Below are 12,550 nucleotides of genomic sequence, written 5' to 3'. Positions count from 1 at the left end.
GCCTCCTCTGGGAGCAGCGAGCACACTGACTCTGCTTCTCCCCCACCCCCTCCCTCACAAGGGCCATCAGCTGATCGGCCAGCAGGGACGGAGAGGAGGAGGAGGGGTAGGAACCCAGCACACTGCGGGAAGAGGCAGGGGAGCCGGCAGGACCAAGCTTCTGCCTCTTGCCCCCGCAGGAGGGGGCGGGGAGTGGAGAAGAGTGGGCCGTGCTGGATTTTTAATGGCACGCTGCTGCCTGCTGGGACCCCGGCAGGCAGCAGCGTGCCATTAAAAATGGGCTCACGTGCCGTCTTTGGCACGCATGCCATAGGTTGCCGACCCCTGGGCTAGATGGACCAATGGTCTCACTCGGTATGGTTGTTCTTATGTTAAAATCATAGAAACACAGCACAGCAGAAATATGTGAAAGGGTTTATAACTAACTCACCCTTATACTGACTCTAATATAGACAGACACAGCTCTTGAGAATATGGAATTTGTTCTAATTGCCATGAGTTCAGGAAAGAGAGCTTTACTCACAAGTGGTAGAACCATGAGTGAGTTATGGTGTTCAATCTAAATAAATAACTGCCCTAAATGTTGGTAGCTCTTTTTCAGTTTCTCTCCCTTCTTTCTATTTGCAGTTGTCACAGATTTGTCTCCCCATTGCCACCACCTCACATCTTCAGTGTTCACTGTTATCAGGCAACCTCAAACTTTGAATAGATTTCCAAGGTTACACTGCAGAGGTGGAAACTCACTGATTTATCTTGTATGTTAATCAGAAGAACTCTTTATCTGATAATGCTGCTGCTCAAACACTTTTTAGTGTATCCCAACTAAGGAAACAGAAAGTACAGTACTGGTCTTCAATTAATACGCTGTGCTATTATTCTTTTGAGAGGTACGTGAAGACTGAATTCTCTTATAATTTCCTCTGTTTCATTAATATAGGATTTATTCACGTTAATTACAAAGCCACTAAATACATTAAAGGAAGCATGAAAATAAAAGTAAGTACAGAAAACATAATTGGATTCGTTCACACTGCCAATATGTTTTATTATAAAGAGATCATATGATAGCAATCTTAGCAAAACTCAAACATCCATCTTGGACAGGGAGTCAAGAACTTGAAGGCATTCTCTCCAGGGTGGGGCAAGAGAACCTGCAACACAAAACCACCATTTTGTTTTTGAGCTCATCCATTTTCAAACTGTAGTTCCCCATTTCTTCTTTGAGAAACTCCTACCAAGTCAGGTGACTTGTCAACCTTTTATGAATGGCTTGTTTAAACTTGCATCACTGATTTTAGCATAGTAATTTTTTCTCTCTTACAATGATTTCTATCTTAGTTGGATTAAAAGACAGCTTCTCTTCTCTTGCTCCTGGGGTACAAAGATGTTTTCACTCCTTTATTTGTGGATGTCAGACTGAATTAGCTCATAATGGATTGAGGTGCTTGGGTAATTAGATCAGTGGTTTGCCTTGAATAAAGTATTCTGTTCAACAGCTAACAAAGAGTTCATCCTTTACATACATTCTTAAATATAGATTTCCAATCTCTTCTGGAATTTAAAATATTAAAAACATATCTAGAACACATGTGTATACTCTCGTAGTACATTTAGTCTGTCTTTTTTAGGTTCCTTTAATTCTATTAATGGTTTATTAGTTACAGGAATACTTACTAGTTAACAGTGTCAAGCTTCTCCATATAAAACCATGCTGTCTCCCACCATTGTTTTACTATCTGTTAGTTCAAAAGAAAACCATTTCCAAAAACTACACTGGCTTGCCCCTATCATTCAGGACTCATTGCTAGCATGGTTCTGACTTGACTCCAGACAATGAATACCAGAAACTGAACTGTGAGAGTTCTTTTAAGCTCGGACTTGTCTACACTGCTCTGCAGTTCAGACTATGTGGATGTGAATAGAGGTATGCACCAAAGAGCTGCACTGTAACTTCCCCAGTGTGGATGCTGCAGGTATGAACTAGAAGATTCTTAGTTCACATTAATGTAGTCTTGTTTGAATAGGACCACTTTAATGTGAACTAGGAACCTTTTAATTCATGCCCACAGCATCTGCACTGTGGAGATACAGCACTGCCCTTTAGTGTGCACTGCCATTCACACCCTATAGTCCGAAAGCCCATGTAGACATGCCCTTAGCCTCTGCATGCTTATCTTTCAGTCCAGAATTGTGGTAGCAGCTAAAAATTACTTTTAAGTAGGTGGTTAATTTCTGCATGCTACTTGCTAATAATTACAGCTTTGACTGAGCACCTTTCACAGTCTAAACTAGCAGCTATTCTTAGAATATGCACCATCAGATGTTTCTGGTTTCTTCCAACCTTGCATTAGGACTTGTAAAGTCAATAAGCAAATATTTCATGAAAGCATCCAGTTCCTTCTACAGTGTTGTATAGTATGTGACTTTTACTCAGCTACTAACAGTATAATGCAGCCATTGTGGCCACGTACGGCCACTGGTGATTTTTCTTGCATCCATGGCAGCCTCCTGGGTGTTGATGGCAGAGGGGGGCAAAGCAGCAGCCCCCCTGCTCCCTGTTGCTCCTGGATGTGCCACTTTGGTGTTGGTGGCTGAAGCTGCCAGCAGGGGATGGCACCCCGCGCAGCTTCTCGAGACAGGTGAGGCACAATGCTGGAAGAGCAAGGTGAGTTTCCCCCACCTTCCCAGGGACAGTGGGGTTTGGGCTTCAGTCTGGAGGGTCCAGTCAGTCAGTCAGTCTCCTGGCAAAAAGATATTTTTAATGGGCGTTCAATAGCTGCAGACCACTTATGATGCCACCACTACTGGACACCCCCCCCCATATACCATTTGGGGGTCATTTAGCACTCTGTGTCCACAACTGGAATGCTGTAACAATGGACAAGTGGGTATTAGATATAATCTATTATGGCTATGTGATCGAGTTTACTTGCCTATCTCCTCCAAATCCTCCATCCCTTTTCAGGGACCATTCTCACAAGGGGATTCTCAGGCAGGAAGTGGAACCCTCCTCCAGCAAGGAGCAATAGAGCACATACACCTCAACAGCAAGGGAAAGGTTTTTACTCTATATACTTCCTAGTCCCCAAAATGTAGGGAGGTTGCAGACCTATCCTCAGTCTCCACAGTCTCAGTTGCTTTATTCTCATGATCATTCTTGCATCCTTGGAAAAAGATGTATGGTTTACAGCTCTTGATATGAAGGCCACTTGCTTTCACGTGGATATTCACCCCGCTCACAGGCATTTTCTCAGATTCATAGTTGGCCCTGACCACTTTCAGTACAGGGTGCTCCCATTTGGCCTCACCATTGCCCCCAGGATTTTTAACAATGTCTTTCTGGCAGTAGCAGCTCGTTCTAGGTGGAATGGCTTCACTGGTTTTACGTATCTCTACAATTGGGTTTTCATTCATAGAATCATAGAATATCAGGGTTGGAGGGGACCTTGGGAGGTCATCTAGTCCAACCCCTTGCTCAAAGCAGGACCATCCCCAACTAAATTATCCCAGCCAGGGCTTTGTCAAGCCTGACCTTAAAAACCTCTAAGGAAGGAGATTCCACCACCTCCCTAGGTAACCCATTCCAGTGCTTCACCACCCTCCTAGTGAAAAAGATTTTCCTAATATCCAACCTAAACCTCCTCCACTGCAACTTGAGACTCCTACTCCTTGTTCTGTCATCTGCTACCACTGAGAACACTCTAGATCCATCCTCCTTGGAACCCCCTTTCAGGTAGTTGAAAGCAGCTATCAAATGCCCCCCTCATTCTTCTCTTCTGCAGACTAAATAATCCCAGTTCCCTCAGCGTCTCCTCCATAAATCATGTGCTCCAGTCCCCTAATCATTTTTGTTGCCTTCCGCTGGACATTTTCCAATTTTTCCACATCCTTCTTGTGTCTGGACACAGTACTCCAGATGAGGCCTCACCAATGCTGAATAGAGGGGGATGATCAATGGTCCCCCGATCTACTGGCTATGCTCCTCCTTATACAGCCCAAAATGCTGTTAGCCCTCCTGGCAACAAGGGCATACTGTTGACTCATATCCAGCTTCTCGTCCACTGTAAGCCCTAGGTTCTTTTCTGCAGAACTGCTGCCTAGCCACTCAGTCCCTAGTCTGTAGCAGTGCATGGGATTCTTCCGTCCTAAGTGCAGGACTCTGCACTTGTCCTTGTTGAACCTCATCAGATTTCTTTTGGCCCAATCCTTTAATTTATCTAGGTTCCTCTGTATCCTATTCCTACCCTCCAGTGTATCCACCACTCCTCCCAGTTTAGTGTCATCTGCAAACTTGCTGAGGGTGCAGTCCACGCCATCTTCCAGATCATTAATGAAGATATTGAACAAAACTGTCTGCAGGACCAACCCTTGGGGCACTCCGCTTGATTCCGGCTGCCAACTAGACGTGGAACCATTGATCACTACCCGTTGAGCCCAACGATCTAGCCAGCTTTCTGTCCACCTTATAGTCCATTCATCCAGCCCATACTTCTTTAACTTGCTGGCAAGAATACCGTGGGAGACCATATCAAAGGCTTTGCTAAAGTCAAGGAATAACACGTCCACTGCTTTCCCCTCATCCACAGAGTCAGTTATCTCATCATAGAAGGCAGTTAGGTTAGTCAGGCATGACTTGCCCTTGATGAATCCATGCTGACTGTTCCTGATCACTTTCTTCTCCTCAAAGTGCTTCAAAATGGATTCCTTGAGGACCTCCTCCATGATTTTTTCAGGAACTGAGGTGAGGCTGACTGGCCTGTAGTTCCCCGGATCCTCTTCCTTCCTTTTTTAAAGATGGGCACTACATTAGCCTTTTTTCAGTCATCCACGACCTCCCCCAATTGCCATGAGTTTTCAAAGATAATGGCATGTCATAAATATAAAGGGAAGGGTAACCACCTTTCTGTATACAGTGCTATAAAATCCTTCCTGGCCAGAGGCAAAGTCCTTTTACCTGTAAAGGGTTAAGAAGCTCAGGTAACCTGGCTTACACCTGACCCAAAATGACCAATGAGGGGACAAGATTCTTTCAAATCTGGAGGGGCAGGGGGAAAGGCTTTGGTCTGTCTGTGTGATACCTTTGCCGGGAACAGATCAAGGATGCAAGCCATCCAACTCCTGTAAAGTTAGTAAGTAATGCTTTAGGTTTTCTTTGTTTTGGCTTGTAAAATTCGCTCTGCTGGAGGAAATGGGTATTCCTGTTTTTGTGTCTTTTTTGTAATTTAAGGTTTTGCCTAGAGGGATTCTCTATGTTTTAAATCTGACTGCGTGTAAGATTATCTTAGAGTTGTTCTCTTACCCTTTTTTGTTCTTCTAATAAAGTTCTGTTTTTTAAGAATCTGAGTGGGTTTTTTGAGTCTTAAAAATCCTCGGCTGGGTTGTGCTCATCTTGTTTATTCTCAAACCTCCCCAGGAAAGGGGGTGTAAGGGCCTGGGGGGATATTTTGGGGAAATAGGAACTCCAAGTGGTCCTTTCCCTGATTGTTTGTTAAACGCTGCCACCACCAAGTGATTTAACTAATCCAAGGGCAAAAACTTTGTGCCTTGGGGAAGTTTTAACCTAAGCTGGTAGAAATAAGCTTAGGGGGTCTTTCATGCAGGTCCCCACATCTGTACCCTAGAGTTCGGAGTGGGGAAGGAACCCTGACATAGCCAATGGCTTTGCAATCACATCCGCCAACTCCTTTAGCACCCTCAGATGCAGTGCATCCGGCCCCACAGACTTGAGCTCGTCCAGCTTTTCTAAATAGTCCTGAACCACTTCTTTCTCCACAGAGGGCTGGTCACCTCCTCCCCATACTGTGCTGCCCAGTGCAGTAGTCTGGGAGCTGACCTTGTTCCTGAAGACTGGCAAAAAAAGCATTGAGTACATTAGCTTTTTCCACATCCTCGTCACTAGGTTGCCTCCCCCATTCAGTAAGGGGCCCACACATTCCCTGATCATCTTCTTATTGCTAACATACCTGTAGAAACCCTTCTTGTTACTCTTAACATCCCTTGCTAGCTGCAACTCCAAGTGTGATTTGGCCTTCCTGATTTAACTCCTGCATGCCTGAGCAATATTTTTATACTCCTCCCTGGTCATTTGTCTAATCTTCCACTTCTTGTAAGCTTCTTTTTTGTGTTTAAGATCAGCAAGGATTTCACTGTTAAGCCCAGCTGGTCACGAAGACGCATCAGGAAGCCTATGAGTCAACCTCTTTAATGCTTCATCTACTTTCTTCCCTATGAGTCAGTGTGAACCTGGAAAGTCTGTCCTCACTCTGACAGACTGTAGGAATCATAGGGGCTACCCTACATTCAGTCATGGCACGAACTAATATACCAGGAGGCCGGTTTCATGCCACGAACAACCTAATGGAGCAGGTTAAACACAACCATTGAGCTTGTCTTTCCCTCCTGGGGTACATGGCTTCATGTACTTAACTAACCCATTTGCCAGACTCAATCTATGTTGACTTCAGGCATGGTTCCAGAGAGTGTAGTCAGCAACCAAACACATCATGAACACCATAGTTAACAATTCCTTGGAGAGTAATGTCTTCTCTGATGTGGTGAGTATATTCACATCAGGTATTTGTGGGCATCCCCTTCCTACCATCTTTGCCAAACAAGATAATCGTTACAGATGCCTCTCTACGGCTGGGGACAACCGTATGGCACAGAGCACTTGGACACTCTGAGAGACGAGGATACATATCAACTTTCTGGAACTGCGGGAGTCCAAGAAGCTTGCAAGGTTTTTCTACATGTCATCCAGTCCCACCATGTCTTCATAATGTCAGACAACATGACAACCATCTTTTGCATCTGAGCTATGCCTTTCCTCCCTTACGGAAAATTCATAAGGACTGGGTGTGAGTCCCAGATATTTTTGATTCCCAAATCTCCTATTACTCTCATCTCCTCCTCTGCTCACCATCTAGTCCTTTCCTCATCTCTTGACCAAGAGAAAGGGAAGATCAAACATCCCAACTCCAGAGCACTTCATCTCATGTCTTGGTATTTGGTTAGGCATCAACATTAGAACATTCCTGCTCTGAAGCTGTACATAACAGCAGAAAGGATTCCACTAGGAAATGCTTATCAGCCAAGTGGGAGCATTTTTCCATCTGAGCAAAGCTGAAGCGTGTATCTCCTGCATCAGTGATATTCCCCCCATTTTGGTCTACAGTCTTTCACTCAAAACAGCTGGGCTTTCACTCAGTTCTACGTAGTCACCTGGCAGCAGTCAGTGCATGCCATGCACTATCAGATGATTATTCAATTTTCACTCATCCATTGACTACCAGATTCTTAAAGAGCCCACCTGTAAGGAAACCTACCCTTCACTGGGACTCAAATCTTGCACTTTTGGCACTCATTAAGCTTCCGTTCAAACAATGTTCCATGTCTCAGTTATCAATGAAATTGCATTTCTTGTGACCATTACCTCAGCTAGAAGCATGGATGATCTGGGAGCGATAATGGCGGATCCATCGTACACTCTATCCTAAAAGTACAAAGTCTCTTTTGTCCAAAATTTGCTCCCTAAGTAATTTTGGAGTTTCACATGAACTAATCAATCCACTTACCAGTGTATTTTCTGAAACAGCATACATTTGAAGAAGAGAAGAGACTTTGCTCCTTCAGTGGACAACATGCTTTTGCCATCTGCCTGGAAAGGACAAAACCAAGTAGAAAATTGCCTAGGTTGTTTCTCACTATAGCGGAATGAGTCTGAGGTCAAGCTGTATTTTCCCAGAAGATTTGTAAGTGGATCTTGGGCTGTCTCCTTCTCAGTTACCAGTAGTTGCATTTTCTTTCTCCTAATGGAGTGAAGGCTCATTTTACAAAAGCACAAGCAGCCTAAATGGCATCACTTTACTTGACGTTTGCAGAACAGCGATGTCGAGTTCTGTCCATACATTCATGAGACATTATGCTCTAGTGCAGAACTCCTTCACTGGCTCATCCTTTGGGACAGCAGTTCTCCAAATGGCTCTGCCGTCCGCATCCTCGCCCCCTCCTCCTGTTTGTCAGTCACCCACAGTGGAATATACATAGGGACCAGCTCTCAAAGAAGAAGAGGTTTCTTACCTTATAGTAACTGGAGGTTCTTTGAGATGTGTGGTCCCTATCTGTATTCCACTATCTGCCTTCCTTCCCCTCTGCTTCAGATCTTTACTGGATTCACAGTAGAGAAGGAACTCGAGGGGTAGTTGGTCTGCTCTGCCCTTTATGACTTCAGTTGAAAGCACAAGGAAGGCAAGGCTGTATGTGTGGTCCAACAGATATTGCTTGCAAGAATTCTCTGACTTCTGGAGCACATGCACAGTTTCCTTCAGACTTTCATGACTCCTGTCCTTCAGACTTTCATGACTCCTGTCCTCTGTTGGTTCTCCTACCATTCTGGTGGTTTTTCAGTGTGCCTTTAGATGTGTCTTCCTCCTACTCTGTCCCTCTTAGCAAGAGTGTTTCCCAGGGCTCCATGTTTGATCCATGCCTCTTTTCCCCTCAAATCTGTGTTTCTAGGTGACATCACCTACTCACATGACTTCATTGACCATCTCTACACCAGCAACTCTGAATCTTCTTCTCCATTTCTGATCTGTCTCTCTTTATTCAATGCTGCATCACTTATTCTTTCTCTGATATCTCTTCCTTGGATGGCTTATTGTCAACCTAAACTTAATGTAACCAAAACCGAACTCATCACGCCCTTGTTTCTCTGGTGTCATTGACCTCACCAGTCTTCCGTTAGGCCTTGGTATCGTTTTGATTCTGTCTTCTCTTTACAACTGCATATTTTAAGAAACTAAGTAGTTATGGGGTGAGATCAAAAGAAGGCAAAATATTGTCATAGATCAAAAACAGGAAGAAAGAGGATACAAAGAGTAGAAATAAATAGAAAATTTTAATCATGGCAAAAGGTTAACAGCAGGGTTTGGTAAGACTCCATACTAGGTCACCTGTGATATATTAATGATCTGGAAGGAGGGTGAGTAGTGACGCAGAAAAATTTGGAGATGACAAAAAGTTGTTCAGGACCACAGAGAACTTCAGAGATCTAACTGAGCTAGGTGAGTGGGCAACACAATGGCAAATGAAATTCTGTACCGATAAATGCATGAAGGGAAAGGTTTAAACTACCCTTTCACCTCATAGGATTCTAAATTAAAATCAGTATAAACTCAGGAAAGGGGCCAGGCTGATAGTGGAAACAGCCCAATGAAGTCCTCTTCTCAGTGTGCAGCTGTATTCAGTAAAACAAACAAGATGGTAAGCTGCTAAAGGAATTGGATAGAGAATAGTATAATGCTATTATATAAAAACAATGGTGCAGCCTCTTCTGGAATGGTGTGTGCAGTACTGGTCACCCCATCTCAGAAGGGATACTGCAGAATTAGTAGGGGTTCAGTGAAGGGAGATGAGAATGATTAAGGGCTGGGAAAAACTCATATGTGATGAGAGATTGAAAAGTTTGGGAATGTGTAATCAGACTGTGGAGTTTACCACTCTTGGATGTCATTGAAGCTAAGTATTTAGCAAAAAGGGATTGGACCTAACAAAAATATCAGATTTGTTATAAACAAAACTTTTGGAAAGGATATTAATTTTTATGATTCAGGGTGGATGAGATATAATGTGAGGGGCAACAGATTGTTTCAGTTCTCTCCACTGTGGCATTCTTACACTTTCTCTCTCTACCTATCCACTTACATTTATAAATTAGCTCTCCAGATAAAATCATCCATCACATGAGGATATAGGTGATAGATACTATTTTAAAGATTCAAGGTTACTTTTAACCTCAGTACATAACAAAGAACTCTTTAAAAAGAGCAGTATAAATTTTGGGGGAAACTAGATTGTGTGGGCTCTTACACTGTGTTTATTGACCACCTTTGTTAGATGCCTGGGAGCTATGGTTGTGATTGTTGTAAGTGGATAGACAGAGTAATGAGTACAAGAATTAATAAATGACAGGCGTTCACCACTGAAGATTACGTTCTCCCTTTCTACTTTAAGTTGACTAGACCGAAGTAATACTAATCATTATGTTTGTTTGATATCATTCTTTATCTCAAAAAAAATGTGCCTTAAAATTGATTGTGGTACATCTCATCAACCTGAATTTATTTAAGACCTCCTACAAAGACCATTAAACTCCCTGAAAAGACTCCAGTTCACTTCAGTAGACATTGGATTGAGCTCTTAATGTCCCTACCCTTTTATATGGGGTTGATGTATTACTCCAAATAATGTAGCATGAACATTCTCTTGAAGAGAAGAGATGTATCTGTAGTGCTTTGACTTTTTAAATCCACATTAGCTGCTGTTTGTTATAAACTGTGCTATGCTAGCATCCAGAGGTCCCAGTCACTAATTGTGGCCCAGTTGTGCTGTGCAAACATAGACGATAACAGTCCCTTGCTCATCCATCATCATTAACCCCCTTCCTCCCAGTCCAGGGACAGACTTTGAGCTAATTGATCAACATAATGATAATATTTAAGACTGAGGGTGTCACGGTTCCTCCCCCACTCTGAACTCTAGGGTACAGATGTGGGGACCTGCATGAAAAACCTCCTAAGCTTATCTTTATCAGCTTAGGTCAAAACTTCCCCAAGGTACAAAATATTACCCCCGTTATCCTTAGACTGGCCGCTACCACCACCAAACTAATACTGGTTACTGGGGAAGAGCTGTTTGGACGCGTCCTTCCCCCAAAAATACTTCCCAAAACCTTGCACCCCACTTCCTGGACAAGGTTTGGTAAAAAGCCTCACCAATTTGTCTAGGTGACTACAGACCCAGACCCTTGGATCTTAAGAACAATGAACAATCCTCCCAACACTTGCACCCCCCCTTTCCTGGGAAATGTTGGATAAAAAGCCTCACCAATTTGCATAGGTGACCACAAACCCAAACCCTTGGATCTGAGAACAATGAAAAAGCATTTAGTGTTTTACAAGAAGACTTTTAATAAAAAATAGAAGTAAATAGAAATAAAGAAATCCCCCCTGTAAAATCAGGATGGTATATATCTTACAGGGTAATGAGATTCAAAAACATAGAGAACCCCTCTAGGCAAAACCTTAAGTTACAAAAAAGATACACAGACAGAAATAGTTATTCTATTCAGCACAATTCTTTTCTCAGCCATTTAAAGAAATCATAATCTAACACATACCTAGCTAGATTACTTACTAAAAGTTCTAAGACTCCATTCCTGTTCTGTCCCTGGCAAGCGCAGCATACAGACAGACACAGACCCTTTGTTTCTCTCCCTCCTCCCAGCTTTTGAAAGTATCTTGTCTCCTCATTGGTCATTTTGGTCAGGTGCCAGCGAGGTTACCTTTAGCTTCTTAACCCTTTACAGGTGAGAGGAGCTTTCCCCTGGCCAGGAGGGATTTCAAAGGGGTTTACCCTTCCCTTTATATTTATGACAGAGGGAATGCCTGAAAGAAAACATTTTTTTTCTAGCCGTTAATAACTTATTAAGCAACTTTTAGCTAGCCAACCCAACCTAAAGACAGTTCATTCTCAGGCCAGCCAGTTATTTATATCAGTTATGATATATTTTAAATTAATTGTTGCCAATATACTTCTACAGTTGTTAATGTGTATATAAAATTACTGGAAGGCTGAGTTAGATAACTTATTTCTCATGTCTCACAAGCAGTTTCTCAGCAAATCAGAATGCTGAATAAGCCTCTCACTCAATTATGTTACGTTACTGAGAACCTCCATTTTCATATCAAATGTGTTTTTAAGAAGAAAAGGTTAAATACACAGAGTGGGAGAATTTGGATCAAGTGGCCACGTACAGTGGTTGGGAAAGTGAGCAGATGCCACTTTCCTCAGCTTGTGACTTAAATCGTGTCAATAACAAGCAGAAACTTTTCAGTCAGCTCAGTAATTGGTGTCTTCCAGTCTGACACCCCAAACATGGGGACACAGTGGTTTTCTTTACTAGTGCCAGCGTATATGCTGATAGGTTTTTTAGAATTGCCAGTGTTTATTAAAAGTACCTGTTGTTAAGGTTACCTTGTAGTACTAAAACATTTCTATTAAAAAGCTCTCAGCTGTCTGGAACAGCCATTGTAAAAAATTTAAGTATTCATATTACAGATAGAAAAGTCGCTTATTTTCTAAAAGATTCATTTTGGGTAGTTTATGTGGCAACTTCTTGTAAGCTTCAGTTATGACCCTTCTTGAGTGAAATAACCTTACTCACTTGGCAGGAAATGAAAAAAACTTCAAGAAAATTTAACTGCTCTTGCAATATTTTGACATATTATGATCAACCAGAGAAAAATACATTGATGTATCTACTTTTTTTTTTCCCCTTCAGCTGAAGTCTATATAGGAATTGGGAAGCCTGCTGAAGCCACAGCATGTATTCAGGAAGCAGCTAACCTCTTTCCAATGTCACATAACGTCCTCTACATGAGAGGTCAAGTGGCTGAACTTCGAGGAAATACTGATGAAGCCAAACGCTGGTATGAAGAGGCCTTATCAATCAGTCCTACCCATGTAAAAAGTATGCAGAGACTGGTAAGTC

At 42.6% G+C, this 12,550-nt stretch overlaps 1 protein-coding gene across 4 annotated transcripts in view; it reads left to right on the top strand.

The window, feature by feature from the left end:
- Positions 1–12,550, top strand: part of TTC7B (tetratricopeptide repeat domain 7B) — a 314,696-nt gene that overhangs the window by 251,737 nt on the left and 50,409 nt on the right. For all 4 annotated transcript variants that reach the window (XM_084630296.1, XM_084630295.1, XM_084630298.1 and 1 more), the window contains one exon: positions 12,341–12,543. In XM_084630296.1, coding sequence (XP_084486422.1) covers positions 12,341–12,543 — 203 coding nt within the window. The remainder of the gene's footprint in view (positions 1–12,340; positions 12,544–12,550) is intronic.

Source organism: Lepidochelys olivacea (assembly GCF_965140295.1).
Source record: "Lepidochelys olivacea isolate rLepOli2 genome assembly, chromosome: 6".
Classification (NCBI taxonomy): domain Eukaryota; kingdom Metazoa; phylum Chordata; order Testudines; family Cheloniidae; genus Lepidochelys; species Lepidochelys olivacea.
The sequence above is the reverse complement of the archived record's forward strand: the minus strand, read 5'-3'. Positions and strand labels throughout refer to the sequence as shown.